The sequence below is a fragment of the Musa acuminata genome, unplaced genomic scaffold (genome assembly GCF_036884655.1).
Source record: "Musa acuminata AAA Group cultivar baxijiao unplaced genomic scaffold, Cavendish_Baxijiao_AAA HiC_scaffold_1139, whole genome shotgun sequence".
Taxonomy (NCBI): domain Eukaryota; kingdom Viridiplantae; phylum Streptophyta; class Magnoliopsida; order Zingiberales; family Musaceae; genus Musa; species Musa acuminata.
Window position 1 is genome coordinate 3,505,187 of NW_027021351.1, and position 17,526 is coordinate 3,522,712.

Genomic DNA, 17,526 nt, shown 5'->3' on the forward strand with positions numbered 1-17,526 from the left:
ACTTCGCCTAATCTAAGTTAAAGCAACTTCTGAATCGGCTTTCATACGGAAATCGCTTTTATCGTACGAACGTCGTATTTCGGTTTGCAATTACTTTCTGTTCTCTATCTTAACTGCAAACTGTTCTCTTGATTCTAACAATCACTGTATCAAGGACATATGCAATTTTCTCCGTCATGAGAACAATTCTCAAGTTACAGAGCCAATACATAAATAAATAATATATAATTTTATAAAAAAAATAAATAAATAATATATGAACTTTTATTATGCTCCCGTTATTTTTCTAGCTGTCCGAATTAGCTTCCTATTACCTCGAATGGGGATGGCGACCGCATCTACAAGAAAAAACCAGAAACCACAATTTACTGCACCAGCCGGGAATCGAACCCGGGTCTGTACCGTGGCAGGGTACTATTCTACCACTAGACCACTGGTGCTGTTGATTGTATCTGTGATTATCTATTTATATATTATATAGTAATTTTATCGTGTTTCATCGCAATAAATAATTCCACTGGAGAGCAGTGCGGGTGCTTCGCCGAGAGAGAGCGCTCGGTGAAGAAGAGATGAGGTCGCCGATGAGAATCACTGTTGTTCCTTGCCAAGCAACGACGGCAGTGATGGGCAGCAAGGGGATTAAGAGTTATCGGCGTTCGAGATGGCTCATTAGAGCAAAGCCTCGATATGCTGTTGAGAGGCTGGACAGCGAGGAGGGAGAAGACATCGTCAGTGATGGCCTAGAGGAGCAGGTCTGTTCTGTTGGCGAAAGAAGAAGGGAAGGAGAATAGGAGAGGCAAGCAAAGGCTCTAGCCTATGAGGTAGAGCCGGTGCGCGAGGTGCCGCAAGAGGGTGGGGTTCCAATGTCGGTGCGAGTCCACCTTCTTGATTTTGAGATAACCTACAAAGGAGAAGGATTGTTATCGCCACTGAGGAGATCAGAGTACTCATTATCACTCGATAGAAAGGAAGGAAGAAGAAATCTTGCTAAGGTAAGAAAGGCTTTGATACCATGAAACAATAAATCATGAAGATATTAAACATCCATTGATGATAATATGATCTAATTTGACTACTAAATATTTTTGGATTATGATGTTATGAAATCCAACCATAAAATATTAATGTTGCTTATCAAATAGAACATGGTGTCCGGACACCCATGAGTGTTGCAAAATGGGAGACACATGATAAGTGGATAACCCGACAACATATCTCACGTCTTGTCAAGTACAAGTACAACTTATCTATATCAGCATCGACACAATATTGTTAGGATTTTAATGACATTAAGAGAGGGATGAATTAGTGTAATAATAATTTTAATTAATTTTAAAACTCTATCGATAAATCAACATATTTCAAAAACTTGATTGAACAACTTAAAGTTACCGGTAAACAAAATAAAACTAAGTTAAATGACAAATAAAGAGATACAAACTAACTTATAGTGATTCAATCTTCTAACTAACACCCAAGATTATCGACTTTCACTATCGATCTTTTTTCTAATGGACGAAGATTAACTACTCTTATTATAACTTTTTTTTTAATAAGGAGATAACATTCATACTCTTTTTTTTACATAAGATCTCTCACTTCCTACAATTTAGAATTATAATTAAACTCAAGAGGAGACTCAAACTATACTCGAAATGAGAGTTTATAATACTTTTTAGCTCAATAATAGATGCTTCATCAACTAAGTTTAAGTGGGGTATTTATAGGCTCCAAAAGAATAGAACCAAAAATTTAAATCTTTAAAATTTTAGGGTACGAGCGATACTACCATCGGCACTAGACAATACTACCACTATAAATAGGCTTCAAATATGGACTCTGATATACTATCGTTGGCCTAAGCGATACTACCACCGAATTAGGTGGTATTATCGCACCGTTGGAAAGGTTGATAAAGCACAAACAATGCTTGTCGACTAACTCAAATGGTATTATCGCTTGTGTTTGACAGTACCACCACTTAGGCCTAGTTTAGGCCATTGGTTTGGCCTTCTAACAAGCCCAATTCAACCCTAGTTCAGACCCAATGGCCTTCTTGATAAGTTAGTATGGTTTCAACCAAATACAAACTCAAATTGATTCCATAATGACCTCGATCAATATTTTGACAAATTCCTCACACATACGACACATTTACGAAGCTTTTGGCACGTTATATTCTATTATGGCATGTTGTTTGATCTTTCGGCACTTTATCCGAACCTCCGACACATCGTCTTTTCCTTTAACATATCTCTCATTATAATGACATATTGACATTCTTATGATATCTAATTTTTTGACGCAATATCATATTCTTTCGATACGATACTTTGAACATTTAGTACGAAGTTTGATTTTTGACACATCGATCAATCCTCTCGCTTGATATCTAATTTTTGACATAATAATTTTCCAACATAACACTCAACTCTCGTATTTAACAGTCCGTGTCTATAATTGAAGTATATTATTAATCCAATAAACTCTTGAATTAGTTTTATCATCATAATTTAAGATTAAACAAATACTACCTTATTAAATGTTTACTCAACATGGCACTTTTGTCGAGACCCACTCGTGTTATCAACGATAGCTAATGCACGGTTACTAATAATGTATGCTAATGATCTGATGAACACTCCCACAAGCCAATAATGATGGATGATTTTGCCTAACTTCCATGCATATCAAAACTCTAAACTCCAACGATTAATCGAACTCCCTAAAATACAGGTACTCAAGTTTAATCATTACAATTTCTTAGGAAAACTCTAGTAACTTAAATATTGGATGACCTTTGTTGGGCTCGACTTGTACATTGTTTTTACAAAGATGCTCTCCGTATCTCTTTATTTTTCTCACATCAAACTTGCAGTAAGCTGGACCGTAAGACACAGATGAAAACTGAATCTGCAACATTTGTCATTTACATTTCCGAGCTGCCTTGTTGGATGCACGATGATGTGTTGGTCACGTTATCACATTCTTACCGCTATTTTGGCTCTCTCGATTAAATATTATAATATTTAACAAAGGTAAGGGTTAATTATATATTATTTTATTATCTTATACAGTTAGACGTCTTTAACATCTCAATCCTTAGACTTAAAAAATTTATATTGAAATCTCTAAAGTTATAAGAGTGAAATATTTAACTCCATTTATTTTATCATCATTACATTTATCGATGGAAGATAGTGCATAAATAGTATGAAAATAATAAATAATTTCAACGATAATGACGAACGATAATATCATGGGTGATTGTTGTGGTGGTAGATGATGACACCGTCGGTGGCTGTTGTGGTGGTGGTCGATGTGAATAACATGGTGGTCAGTCTTACCGATATCAATCTGAACATTGATGACCAGGAGAAAGAGGAGGCAAAACAGTGAGGCATTTGCATCAGTGTCGAACGAGAAATATGAGACAAAGCAGTGCGACGCCACTCTACATTTGCATCGATATTGAAGGAGGAAGATGAGGGAGGTGAGCGATGCACTACTCTACTTCATTTTCCTCCAATGTTGCTTTACATTTACGTCAATGTAGGAGGAGGAAGAAGAGAGAGATGAGCGCCACACCGTGTTGCCTCCACTTGCTCCTCTTGTGTTACTTTACATCTTCATCAGCACCTCATCGCTCTATCTCCTCTTCCTCCTCGTGATATTCGGATCGATAATGACATGCCATTCATATACGATGCCATTATCCTACTATCATTGTTGAAATTTTTTTTTTCTTATCATTTATATACATGCTATTATATGTTATATCTTTTTTGATAAAACCGATAGTATTAAGATAAATAAGATTAAATATTTTACTTTCTATCTCTTTTAAAATATAAGAATCGATATGCTAAAAAAAAAATCAGACTTATAATTAGCCCCCAACGTAACTTATAGTTTCCATGTACCTATTTAGCTTCCGATTATTACCTTTGTTAGAGGGGAACGGGCGAGGGCGGCCGCATTTCCAAAATAAATGCCAAAAACAACAGTTCACTGCACCAGCCGGGAATCGAACCCGGGTCTGTACCGTGGCAGGGTACTATTCTACCACTAGACCACTGGTGCTGTTGTTTGTACTTGTGATTATATATATATATATTATAGAAATATTTCATCGTGTTTGATTATTCTTTCTTTCAAAAGTCATAAGCTCTGCAACAAAAGGGAAATATCTGATCACGTTACTCACCCCTTTATCTCTTTCTAGTGATAACAAAGGTTGCGACTGATATGCCAGCCATTGGATTGGATTACGTCTGCACTGGGAGTCACAAATCTTGGAGTCAGCGCATTCTCTACGAGTTTCCACATGTTGATCGGAGTAGTGTTGCGTTCGGAGCATATGTGAAGGTGGCCGCTGCAGCCGAAACTGTTGACCGCATGTCCTGCTGCTGCTGCTGTCATCTCGCTACTACTCTTTCTCGGCACATACATACTCACAGAATAGAGTATGAGCTGCATAAATTCATCGTTTGGGTCCAAACCTGATGCTAAAGTTTGGGAGAGAAGTGCAGATTTGCCTCATCCCATAATTGCAGATGAAATATGTGCCAATGATGGACATTCGAATCGAAGATAAGAGAGAGATTTGAACTCATAATAAACTAATCGGATAATACACATGATCTTCCAACATGTATTTTCTTCCGTTTGTACGAAGAATTTATTGCCCCCAGCAATCAACCATCGGCCATCCGATGACCATTTATGATATCGGCATCCGATGCTTGCCTTGCGGTCGGTCCCTCTATAAATGAGGTCACATCTCCACGCCACACACAAACACTCAGCCGAGGCTCCGGAGGACTGCACCATGGATTGCTGTCCTGAGCTCCGGAAGCAGAGATCCTGTGCGTGCCCACCTCTCCACATCGGCAACTGGTGCAACGGCCGCCGCGGAACGGCCGGCTTCGCCCGGGCGATGGCCGACGACTGCGACGAAGAGTTCGACTCACTCAATTGCCGGCCGACCCAGTCGAGATGGCGCGGGCTGTGGCGGAGGATCGTGAAGGAGAAGAGGCGGATGCTGAGCTCCGCCAACCCCACGCACCTTCCCTATGATCCGTATACCTATGCGCAGAATTTTGATGAAGGGTCGGCGTCGGTGGAACCGGACAATCTTTCGCGCTCCTTCTCCGCGAGGTTCGCCGTCCCATCGACCACGACGATGCAGAGAGTGGGTTGATCTCCGCGGTTGTGCTTACGATGACAAGGGGGATGCCATCTGCAGCCGTAGTATGTCTCGAGTCGATTGCTCTGCATATTTCCTGAGATCTGTGAATGATTATGGGAGTTGATGTGTATCCGAACCCGATCCGTGTATGGACGACCGAAACTTTCGAACCTTCCCTTATCTGAGTTAGTGATCTTGAATATGACGATAATCTTCCGCTACAGCGGGAGTCTAAACGCTAAGCACGTAGAATACGTAAAGAACAGAAGATATCGCTACGCCTCTTCCCTGTACACTTGGATTTCAAAGGGAGAAACCAAAGCAAACAAGAAAGGCTGACGCTGCCGAGCTTTTCAGAGTCGAGGAACCTCGGCCGGGCCTCCGCTTTATGCTGTCTTCTTGTGCTGCCCACCACGAGCGAAATAAAGGGCGTTGCGTGCTTCCAACCCGCATGCGCATTATTCTTCCTTCGACATGACGGGGACGAAACCTGTGGTCCAGATCTTGAAAGCGCAGCGTTTGGATGTACCGAGAGAGTGTGTGATTCCGATCTCATTTGGTAAACCTGACAAGATGCGGGGGAACGACGACTTCTGAATCACCGTCGTGGTCGGCATTGACACCACTTCAAATGCTTCACGGAAGAGAAGAAACAGTCGAAACACTCCTCGTGCGTGATGGATTTACCTTGAGAGGACGGCGAGTGAGGTTTGATGTGGACTTACCGCGGAGGACAAGATGAATGGAAGGCATGTTACCGAGCCAGTCGGGTTGGGGTTCACATGGGAACCTCCTGTGCGGCACGTGACCTGCCCATCACGCGCTGCCCGAAACCTATATACAATCAATCGCGTCTTCGCTGGGAAAGGGTGTGAGCCACGTGGGATTTACCGTCACCACGTTCGACAGCTCATATTGTAGAGTTCCCGTACGTCGATGTGCAGGGCAAGACGTGGCATGCACGTGAGAGAGATGCTTCTACTGTGCGTCGATTGACGATACCAATTTTATACCGAGCATTTGATGGCTACGTGCACGATGTTTTTAGAGAAAATATTTTAGAGATCTTACAATTATAATTATATTTTTATATTTTTGATGTGATGGATGTCGATCACAATAGAAACACTCCGACTCTATTCACTATTTGATACTTGTTGCGGAGGCTGACGTGGAAAGAAAAGTTCGATGTCATCCTCTACGTGTCGCTCTCTCGATAACAATCCAAGGGAGATGATTTAGGCTTATTTCTCCCCTATCGCTCATATAATGCCAAAGAGAAACGTTGGGATAGTAGTTGTAGGGTAAAAACCTTAACCCTCGATGTTGTGTCGAAAGATTCTCTTTTTAAGAAAAACTCATACCCTAAAAAAGATATTAGACTAACTTAAATGTACGAGGACTCAAGTTAAAAATTTTCTTTCAATATCGGTCTTAATGCAAGCGACACCCCATACGCACAGAGTCACTTTAGATCCATCTCGGAGCCACTCATAACACTCTTACACCTTCAGGTTTGGATGTTGATAATAATTTCTTCCAATATATTGACGCTAGAAGGAGAGTTTGATGTTGAGTTATGATAGGAAAAAATGGTTTCCCTATCAATAATTTCCCTAGCATACTATCAAATGGCCCACTATCCAAATAATGGGCCGATTCGTCACAACCGTACAGATTTGCAATACAGAGCCGAGTCAATGTAATCCTAATAGGTTATGCTTGTTGATTTCCACATTCTAGAGAGACTCATTAAGATTTCATCAAATTTCTACTGCTGCAAATGGTAGGGCTGCATCTTCGATTACATGATCGTCCTCATTCTAGCATGACCACCATGTCGTAATCAAAGTCAACAGTAACATATACCTACCCACTGGAGAGCTCTCATCCTGTAGCCATCCAAATTGTGCCGTATCCAGTAAGTATTTGACTCGAAGCAACTCGAAGCTTCAAGATTCAGTCTTCAAAACTGCACCACATCAAATACTATTGGTAGAGCGAGAGAGAGAGAGAGAGAGAGAGAGAGAGAGAGAGTTTAACGTGCACCATGGTTCATCGCCGTATGGGCCACTCTACGTTTGACGGTGAGGCCACGTCTTACGAACTTGGTTGGCTCTACAGCACACTGGACATGAACAGGTCCAGTCGACAAACTTTGACCTCAACCTCGACCTCGTCTTATTCAACCTCGGCGGTCTGTAAACTACTCAAGAAATCATCACTTGCTACCATCTATAAGTACCGACTTCGTCTCGAGCTCTCCCCCCACCTTACACTAAACTCACAGCTCTCGGCTCTCCTGAAACTGTGCGCTCTCGACTTTGGAGGAAAAAGATGAGTTCCATGAGAGTGTGCACCGCCCTGGGTTTTGCTGCATTCATCTTGTCTGGCCTCATGCAGATACCTCATGGGGAAGCAACTGCACCGGCTCGGAAGATCGATGGCAAAGCCATCGACCAAGGCATAGCTTATGTTCTGATGCTTCTGGCTCTCCTTGTTACCTATATCCTTCATTAAGCATAGTTTCAAGTGGAGAACTTTGGGAGGAATACAGATAGTTCTTTCTTTGTTGTGGGTATGTCTGTATCAGTAGACATACTTACACTCTACTATGTTGCTGATTCTGTACTGCTACGGTGTGTATTCATAAACTAATGCTCAACCTTTTTTACATTTCGCACTCTCATCTGTGCTTTAAAATGATTCCACATGAAACATTGGTCTTACTATGAATGGCTGCATTACATGCATTCCGATTTGATAAATAAAAACTTAAGTTTGTTGATTTGAACAAAAATTTATATATATATATATATATATATATATATATATATATATATATATATATATATATATATCACTTAACTCTCTTAATCCAAAAGCAAATTAATTTTAGTTAAATCAATATATTTTTTATATGTATAAAAATTATAATCATATTTCTATTATGTAAAAAAAAATTGAATATTAAAAATCGAAATAAAAAAATTGTGCTTATCTTTTGATGTCATTCAAAAATCTTTATCTGATCTATAAGTTTATTTTTATCAAGAAATACTAATTTCATTTTTTTCTTCTTTTTTCTATCCATCCCTTTATACTGAATATATAATATCTTAAATTATATCTATTTATAAATGAGAACTGAGAATCTTAAATGAGTAATTAAAAATTTTGTTCCGGTAAGAAATCGTATTATTATTAGACTTTTTTTTTGGTGATCAATAATAATTTAATCAAATCTATAATATATCTTATTAGATTAAATATAATTATATAATCTAATCATTTTCTCTTCATCCAAAAGTAAATTAATTTTAGTTAAATCAATATAATTTTTATAAGTGTAAAAATTATAATCATATTTCTATTATGTAAAAAAAAATTGAATATTAAAAACTAAAATCAAATAATAATATATTGAAGTTTAGATGTGTTTATTTTTTGATGTCATTCAAAAATCTTTATCTGATCTATAAATGCATCTTTATCAAAAAAATTAATTTTTTTAATTTTTTTTTCTATCCCTTTGTAGTACTAGTAATAAAATAGGAATTAAGATAAGATGAGAGAAGATATATAATATCATAAATTATATCTATTTATAAATGAGAGCAAAGAGTCTAAATGAGTAATTAGAAAATTTGTTCCTCTTATTATTATTATTATTAGACTTTCTTTTTGGTAATCAATAATAATTTAATTAAATCTATAATATATCTTATTAGATTAAATAGAATTATATAATATAATCATTTTCTCTTCAAATCTTATCCTCAATCTTTTACTATTCATAAATACCTTACATTTTAAGATAAGCTCACAGAAGAGAAGAGAGAGAGAGAGAGAGAGAGAGAGAGTGAGAGTGAGTGAGCACTTGAGGATCCTGCTTCCTTATTCCTTTCTTCAATTATAGTATATGATATAATTATCAGGTGATCATGGCCGTCCATTATATGGACATCTGTGATCAGATCCTTCCGCGAGCTACATGCCAGGAATCGACGAGTGGGTGCGCCGCGACCAGCCTTGGCGACCGGGAGGCCTGCAGAATGGGCAGACGGCCGGTCTGATTGGCCTCGTGATTCGGATCGCCGCCGCGAGAAATCATGAAAGGCTATAATGCTGGCAACAAAAAGGACCGTGCCGGAGAAAGAAAAAGGAAAAGCGACGGTGAGATAGAGAGGGGGTTGGATATTAAAACCTTAGAAATTGGGGCACCATAGCCACCGACGGTCTTCGCCATGGCCCCGTTGTTCTCTCCAGTCAAAATGCAGGTAGCCGAGAGCGAGTTGGGTTGCAGGGTCGCCTTCGGGACCTTCGGGTCGGTGGGAGGAACTCGATGATTTGGCGAGTCGGTAAGGGGTCGGCCTCGGCAGTACATACGTGGGACCCAAAGAGAGTGAGAGAGAGAGAGAGATAGAGAGACGAAAGGCAAAAAGCGGGGTAGGGTGAACGGATTAAAGATGGGGAGCGATCACACGTCGGACACCAAGGCATTATGAGAACCCCCTTTGTTTTCTTTCGCTGAGATTCGTGCGTAGTGATGCATTCATTCTTCGGTTAGTTTCCCAAAAGCACGTCACGGGGCCACTTGTTATTTTTTACACGTGTCGGGACGACGGTGGGGCCCTCCCTTTGTTTCTTCGCTTTGGTCTTTGCTTCCGCCACTCGTCGTCTTCTTCTTTTGCTTACTCGATAAAGCATGACAGGACACCATCATTCGCCCGAGTAAATGGGATCGTCCGAGTATGAAGTAAAAAAAGGTTACAGGAAATGAAACTTTGGGTCCACGTCTTCCTGGAAATGAAGAATCATTTGAGGTAATTAGATCGAGTGGGACGACGTTCTATCATATGTAGCAGAGAATACCTTCACATAAATCATTGGTCACACAAATTGCTGAATATATAACTCGGACACAAATAAATATCTTCGGACAATAGCTCGGTCGATCGTTGATACGATTTGTAGATTCGCGAGAAATTAAATATACTCAATACGATATTATTATTTTTTGAAATATATAAATTTCAAAAGATACATTTAAGAATAAGAAAAATCTAAGAATCCTTAATTTTCATACTTAAATAATCTTATCAACTACCATAAGATATACGGTAAGTAAGTACAGTCGAATACGTACATTCTGCTATTCTGACGGTCACGAATGCGGTGAGAAGGACTATTTCGGTTTTGATGTCTCATGAAGACAAATAGAAAAACCGAGCGAGAGTACTATGTAAGGTATCGTTTCTACCTTTGCAATCAGTTCATACTGCAGCATGGGGGGTCGGCCTCTCTTCATAGGCTCCTCCGTCTGAGAGGAGGTGGTCTCTCGGATAGAGAGTGTGAGGGGAGGGGGAAGGAGGAAGCCAAAGGGAAAGCAAAGGTGGGGCGTTCCTGCAATCCCTTTTCTATGTGGACTCGCTGTTGTTTCCCACCATGACCATGACATTTCTGTAATGCATCATCGGATGCATTTGGGCTCACCAGACAAATGAAAAAAGGGCCTTGGAGAAGCACGAAACTTGTTTTTCTGTTTTGGTTTGGGGTTTCCTTTGGTGCATTTTGGCAGGTTCGAATATCAGATCTGGTTCTTTTCTCCCTGTTTTACCGGTTCTTGGAGAGTTCCTCCTGTATCCAGTATTCTTTTGTAGGTTTCCATTTCTTCGTGTTCATCTTCCGTATGATATTTAGTCTCCATGCATTAGGTTAATTCCTGTAAATTTTGTTTCCGCTAAAAACAACATCGTTGCGAAATGGTTAGATTTTTGTGATCTGATGAATAGGCTCCATTTTCGTTATCCGTTCGTCAATTCGTCGTTTTTTGGTTTGCCCACCTGTTGTTTGCTTATATGCGTAGCCCGTCGATGGATGTACACGATCGGTAATGTGTCTCATTCCATCGCCTTTACCGAAATCCTTGTGTTCTTTGGTCGATATCCAGTCGTTTTTTATTCATTCGAATGTTTCCCCATTGGTGGGGGGGAGGGGAATAAAAGGGGGAAACGATTTTGTACTTGTTATGTGGAATTATCGTTCCGATTCTTTGGAAAAAGGAAAAGATTTTGTACTAGGATCACACCAACCTTGAATGCCTTACTGAAGCACTCTGTGGATTTATGTTCAGGGATCTTAGTTTCCAAGAAGGGGAAAGGCAGAGAAGGCTGGAGATATGCTGAGGGCAATGAACAAGATCCACAAGGATCACGGCACGGAGCAGCTGGTATCTGATTCGCCCTCAGATTCTTGCTTCTCCTCTAAGGGCCTGATGCAGACGGCCAGGAACACCTCGCTGTTTGGTGTTCCTGGCGTCTTCGTGGGGTTCAGCACCAAGGGGTTCTCTAATTCTGATGCAGTCAGGAGCCCCACGTCGCCTCTGGACTGCAAGGCTTTCTCCGGCCTAGGCAACTCCTTTCTTGGTTCTCCGAGATCGGCAAGCCTCGATGGGAAGCCCAGGTGTTGGGACTGCAACAGGGTGGGCCTGAGCCTGGTGGACGCCCTCAAGGACGAGGCCGAGCCTTGTGGGAAGTTCTTGGGACTCTCCGAGAGCAGGACCTCAGCCTTTGCTCCAGCTACGAGGATTGACATCTCGTGCCACAAATCTCACCTCGCTGGCCTGAGAGATGACTCCTCATGCGCAGCTCCCAAATCTTTACCGAAAGACTATGCGATCTCTTCGCATACTCTCGGTGGATCGGTAAGACCCCAGTTGGACAGATCAAGGATGTCGGCGCTACGATCCAAAGTGGCTGAATCGGAATGTGGAGAGTTAGGATTGCTGAGGTCTTATTCAGCAGATATTAGTCGACCATCATCTCTGAAAACTGATTTTGTGTATCGGAATTCCAAGTCCATTTCTGATGTTTTTCCATCAGATTCAAACAGCTCGATGGTGGATTCTTTCCGGCTGGTCGAGAGGAGTGCCAGTTTTGACAAATTTTCTGGCGAAACTATTGGCTCATCTTATGGTGTAATAACATCCCTTTCTGCAAGTGAAATCGAGCAATCAGAGGACTACACTTGCATTATATCTCATGGCCCCAATCCTAAAACAACTCACATTTTTGGAGATTGTATTCTTGAAAGCCACAGCTTTCCATCACTAGTTTTTGAGAATAAATGTAGAACAGATGACTGCCGGTCAGCCTGGCTGTTGAAGCCATCTGAGGATTCACCGCCCTGCTCCTCCGACGACTTCCTCAGATCCTGTCTCTCTTGCAAGAAGAATCTGGAAGAGGGAAAAGACATCTACATGTATAAGTTAGTCTTACGATGATCTCAAGTCTCTTTAATCTGCTTCTGTCGATCGAACACTTCAACAATCGTGGTGCTGCGGAACCTTTTACTTTACTTAGTTTCTTATGCACCGACGAATCATACTCTTGTTTCTCAAAAGATTTCAATAAGATCAGTACTTGTAGTAAGCGATGGTAACAGTTCTATTGTTTTGCAGAGGTGAGAAAGCATTCTGCAGCTGCGATTGCCGTGACCGAGAAATTTTGATCGAAGAAGAGATGGAAAAGCTCACAATCGATTCATCCGGCACTCCTGGTTCATCCTTCCATGAGGATATGTTTGCGGATGGCAAGATCATGACCGCATAGGCTGGAGGTTTGCCGGAGTGCCAACACGCACACATGCAATGCCTGCGAGCATTGAGATTGTGATGGTAAACAGTCGGATCATCCATCTACCTGGAACTGTCTATGTGAATCTGTAGTGGCCATTGATCATCACCATGTATATTCAGTTGTTTCCATCAAATTTCACTTGCGTGTTCATGGTAATGTCGGCAGGAACGATCTGGCAAATTGCCGACTCCTTTTTCTTATTATCAGCGAGTCGAGGCACCCCATTTTTCCAGAGTTTTCGTGTAACCCTTCTGAACTTCATAAATAATGAAAATGCCTGAGCCATGATCTATGTCAGTTGCATTTTGAGGCTCTTTTGCTAGTGGTGGCTCTCAATTCTGCATTACATCATGGGCACAAATGTTGCACAGGAGCTTTTTTTGATGTCCAACTTGGTTCTACAATCCGATTGCTTAGTTGAAGTAATCTGCAGAAGAAGAGGTAGTCATATTGAGCTTGTATCTCTATTCTGATCTGTACATGTCTCGGCCACAAATGATTCAGATTCAAATCCAACATGTGTTAACCTAGGCATTGTATTATCTTTGCTTGGAAGAGATTCTAGTACCAAGGTGCATGCATGCACAACCCAAATAATTATGGAGACCGGCAGAAGCCCAGTTCACCTGATTGACTCTTTTGTTGCCTGTCTTCCTCGTCACAAGCTGTCCTATTATTTGGCAAGTGTGTGTGTTTGTGCAAGAGAGTGTTCTCCGTTCGCCGTACCTTCTGCGCTGCTGCCTCTAATTTAACCTCACCAGTGGTACAAGTGAAATCAATGGTCCTATGCTGTACCGCACGCCTAAGACAATCACATGGTCGCACATAACTCGACGAAGATTGCGCGATCCGTATCGCGTGTTTGTCGTCCATCTCTCGCTCGCTCGCTCTTGGTTCAGACGCCAAACCAATAAACGTTGGCCGTCGCCCGGGAATAGACGGCGTCGGCCAATACGAAGGAGAAGACGAACGTAGCTCGGGCTAGGAGAAGGCCATTTCTAGTGTGGTCTCTGCAGAGGCCCACGGGGCCGAACTTAAGGGACCTCATCCTGGAATTCAGCATGAGCTCCCTGATTGGAGAAAGAACTCGCAGTTCCACGAGTATTGTCTATCGTGACGAACCAAACAGATTAGAGGCTCCCAGTCTCCAACTACCGTCGAGAAAATGGCCGAAGAGACGGCTGGAGACGTTCTGAGATTGCAACAAGTACGCCCCCTCCGCCGCTCCCTTTTACCCCCTTTGACCCGGTCACCGGTGCGTGGAGCTGCCTGCCGTCCGCCTCTGGCCTCCCGCACTGTCTGTCGCTATTCTGCCACCTCGCGGCTGTTGCCCAGCAGCTGGTGGTGATCGGACGGTGGGACTCGGAGACGTGGGCCGCATTCGACAGGGTCCACGTCTACGACTTCGTGTCCAGCACGTGGCGTCACCGGGCCCGGATGCCCAGATCCCGATGGTCCTTCGCGTGCACGACGTCGAAGGAACTCCGTGGCGGTGTTCGTCGTCAGGGGCACGACGAGGAGAAGAACGCGCTGCGGTCTGCGATAGCGTACGATGTGACGGCGGACAAGTGGGCATTGCTACCGGACATGGCTCGGGAGCGGGACGACTGCGGCGGGGATTTCCGCCGGTAAGAAGTAAAAAAAGGTATAGTTTAAAAGATCATAAATAAGATTAAATAGAGTTTTATGAATAAAGAATTCTTAGTTTAAAATATATTTTAGAAGACTTCAAATAAAATTAGATAGAGTTGTAGAGATTAGGAATTCTTATATTTTATATTTATAAATATATGGCATCTATGTATAGATCAATTCAAGCATCGAGTATGTTGTTCAAGAGTATTTTTCTTTTTGAGAAAAATATCTGAAAGACTTATTTGAAGTTACTATTGAACTTCTCAATTAGTCTAACTATCAAGATACGAAAGATTTATTTGAAGTTTTATCTCATAGGAGAAGATCTATGGGATGTAAATGGTGGTAATGCAACAACAACACCATATGCTATAGATGGAGGCGCCATGAAGAGTTGGAGGGCTTTAAATGCAAAGATTAAATTTGTATAAAAGAGATATATTTCTCATCTCTTTAAACACATTATTTGTTACAAATCAACTTCAGAGAATTGGATCACTTTTAATGCATTACTCAAACAAAAAGAATATGGTTCGATTTTAGTATTTGGAGAATGATTTGGCAAATACGTGATCTCTAAATTTCTTAGTATTTTTTAAAAATTAAAAATTAATATTTCGAGATACTACTCTTAGATCTAGATGAGTCTATTTCTGATGCACGAATGAAACGTTATATTATTCATGGTCTTTGAAAAATAATATTTTTTATGTTACATGTATTCAAGGATGGGTTCAACAACCATCCTTAGTAGAGTTGGAAAATCTTCTTGCTTCTCAAAAATCCTTAGCTTATCAAATCACGAGAATTTCTATTTCAGGGGGGAGATGAATATTTCCTTTTTATAAATAAGAAGAAAAATAATGATAATGATAAAGAAAAGAATGATGATGCTAATAGCAAGGAAGAGTTTTCTTCGAATAATGGTGTAAATCGAAAGAAGATCAAGTGTTATAGGTGTGGCAAGTTAGGCCAAGAAAAACTATCCTGCAAAGATTAACAAAGAAAATATTATAAATAAAAAATGATTGTTCTAATGCTACTAATAAAGATTGGGACAAATGCTTTATGGCTGAAACTACTAAGGCCATAACATCTATCGGTTTTAACAATGATTGAATTATTGATTCGGGTTGCAGTCATTAACTCATTAGTGATTGTACTAAATTCACCAATTTTCATCAATATAAATATAATGATGTAATTATCATGACATATAACACTGTTCATCAAGTGGAAAAGAAAGACACTATCAGAATCTCAGATAAAGATAATGATCCTATTACGTTAAAGAGTGTATACCATGTTTCAAGTATGAAGAAAAATCTATTCTCAATTGCAAATACAGTTAATGCTGGAAATTATGTTCCTTTTAGTCCTAATGAAGTCAAGTTTCTTCGTAATATAAAAGAATTAAATGCAGATATAGTATATACTGATAAAAGGGTCAAAAATTTATATATTTTATCAACATCAACCTATTATATTGATAAAAGGGTCAAAGATTTATATTGTGATATCTATGCTTCGTAAATATGATAAATGGAATGTTCATTTTTTTGACTTTTAAAATTGAAGTCCATATTTTTCAAAAATATTATTCTTAGTGTTATATGAAATATTGGTTGAATCAATATTGAAGTACATACATAAATAAGAATCAATGTTTACTTTAGGCACATTTTACAATAAAAAATGTATAATCCTTCGGAGCAACAAACTTAAGTATGTTAGCGGATGTGAGTATGAGGGTAAGTTATAGTAATAATCATGCATATAGTGACTAGAAATAGTGGCAGAATTATTATCAACCTTAATTGAATCTTAATACTTGAATGAGTTTAAACATGATTAAAGTAAAGAAGTTTAAGTTTTAAAGATCATATATGTGGAGGATAATAAGCCACTTAAAGCATGGATAAAGTAATAAAAATTAAATTAAAATATAAATCAAAGAGGTGTCATACTAAAAATGTTGAAATACATAAATGAGATTGTAGGATGAGCTTAGATAAAAAATGTCATCTTTGTCAAACAAAATTAGACTCAATTGAAGTTGTGGTAACTTTATAATTGTATTAGTAAAAGAAAAAACTTGAAATAAGGTCGAATTGTTAGAAAATGTAGGGGCGGCATTACATACGTAATGGAAGAACAGAAAACAAAAACACCAAATAAAAAAAAAGATGTTCATCGTCGTGCGAAGATTGGTATGCAAAAAACCCACAAAACTTAAATTCACATATGAGATAGTGTTTTTTACTTAGGGGATCATATATCCCTGAATTCCTACAGATCTATGGGATTGGATAAAAGAGTTCAAGTGTCATTTTCTCTAGCGATGATCCATACAGTTGGGCTACGACGACGCTCCTCTAATCACTTCTTAAATCTCCATACCTATTATCCGAGGAGGAGAAGGGGAGAGGAGAATAGGAGATGAGTACTAGGAAACCCTTTCTCCTAGTACTCATCACTGCCTAAATCTCCATGCCCAAATATCAGGCCTGGTACATAGCATAACATATATGATAGACCTTATCACTAAAGTATAGGGTATCCTATCCATGTTTGCCCTTTTTTTAGGAGTGTTTGGAGACATATTTCTAGAAAGCAATATCCCATATCTCATTCATATGAGATATCTCTTGGAATTTTTCATGCCAAACCTTTGACAATGATGTCTATGTACTTGGACTAGGACAAGTCAAGCATTCTCTTCAATTTATCTCTATAGATCCGAATCTGTATGATATAGGGTGTTTTCTATAAGTCCTTCATGGAGAAGTGTCTAGATAGCCAAGCTTTTACTATGGAGAGCATCCCTATATCATTCCCAATGATTAGGATGTCATCCACATATAACATTAAAAAGGTGATAGCGCTCCTACCTACATTCTTGTACATACAAAGCTCATCTTCATTCTTAACAAAGTCATAAGATCTGATCATCTCATTAAATCTTATGTTCCAACTTCGGGAAGTTTGCTTTAGTCTATAGATGGACCTAAGCAATTTGCATACTTTATCTGGACTATTCTTGGACACGAATCCCTCAAG

At 39.9% G+C, this 17,526-nt stretch overlaps 2 protein-coding genes and 2 non-coding genes across 7 annotated transcripts; 2 read left to right on the forward strand and 2 right to left on the reverse strand.

Moving 5' to 3' along the window:
* Positions 1–369: 369 nt before the first annotated feature.
* Positions 370–440, reverse strand: TRNAG-GCC (transfer RNA glycine (anticodon GCC)). Its single transcript has one exon. It is a non-coding gene; the product is annotated as a tRNA-Gly (tRNA).
* Positions 441–4,012: 3,572 nt separating this feature from the next.
* Positions 4,013–4,083, reverse strand: TRNAG-GCC (transfer RNA glycine (anticodon GCC)). The gene has a single exon. It is a non-coding gene; the product is annotated as a tRNA-Gly (tRNA).
* Positions 4,084–10,430: 6,347 nt separating this feature from the next.
* On the forward strand, positions 10,431–13,153 carry LOC135671365 (FCS-Like Zinc finger 10-like). Of its 4 annotated transcripts, none has more exons than XM_065179439.1 (3): positions 10,431–10,586; positions 11,328–12,460; positions 12,654–13,153. In XM_065179439.1, exons 2-3 carry the CDS (start codon positions 11,373–11,375, stop codon positions 12,802–12,804), a joined length of 1,239 nt encoding a protein of 412 aa, XP_065035511.1. In that variant the 5' UTR covers positions 10,431–10,586; positions 11,328–11,372; the 3' UTR covers positions 12,805–13,153. The 4 variants fall into 4 exon arrangements, with proteins under 4 accessions (XP_065035511.1, XP_065035510.1, XP_065035509.1 ...); XM_065179438.1 differs by having other exon boundaries at positions 10,432–10,586; positions 11,328–12,454; XM_065179437.1 differs by lacking the exon at positions 10,431–10,586 and adding an exon at positions 10,593–10,850.
* Positions 12,843–14,463, forward strand: LOC135671408 (F-box/kelch-repeat protein At1g80440-like). Its single transcript, XM_065179512.1, has 3 exons — positions 12,843–12,869; positions 12,921–12,983; positions 13,966–14,463. Exons 1-3 carry the CDS (start codon positions 12,843–12,845, stop codon positions 14,461–14,463), a joined length of 588 nt encoding a protein of 195 aa, XP_065035584.1.
* The last annotated feature ends 3,063 nt before the right edge of the window (positions 14,464–17,526 follow it).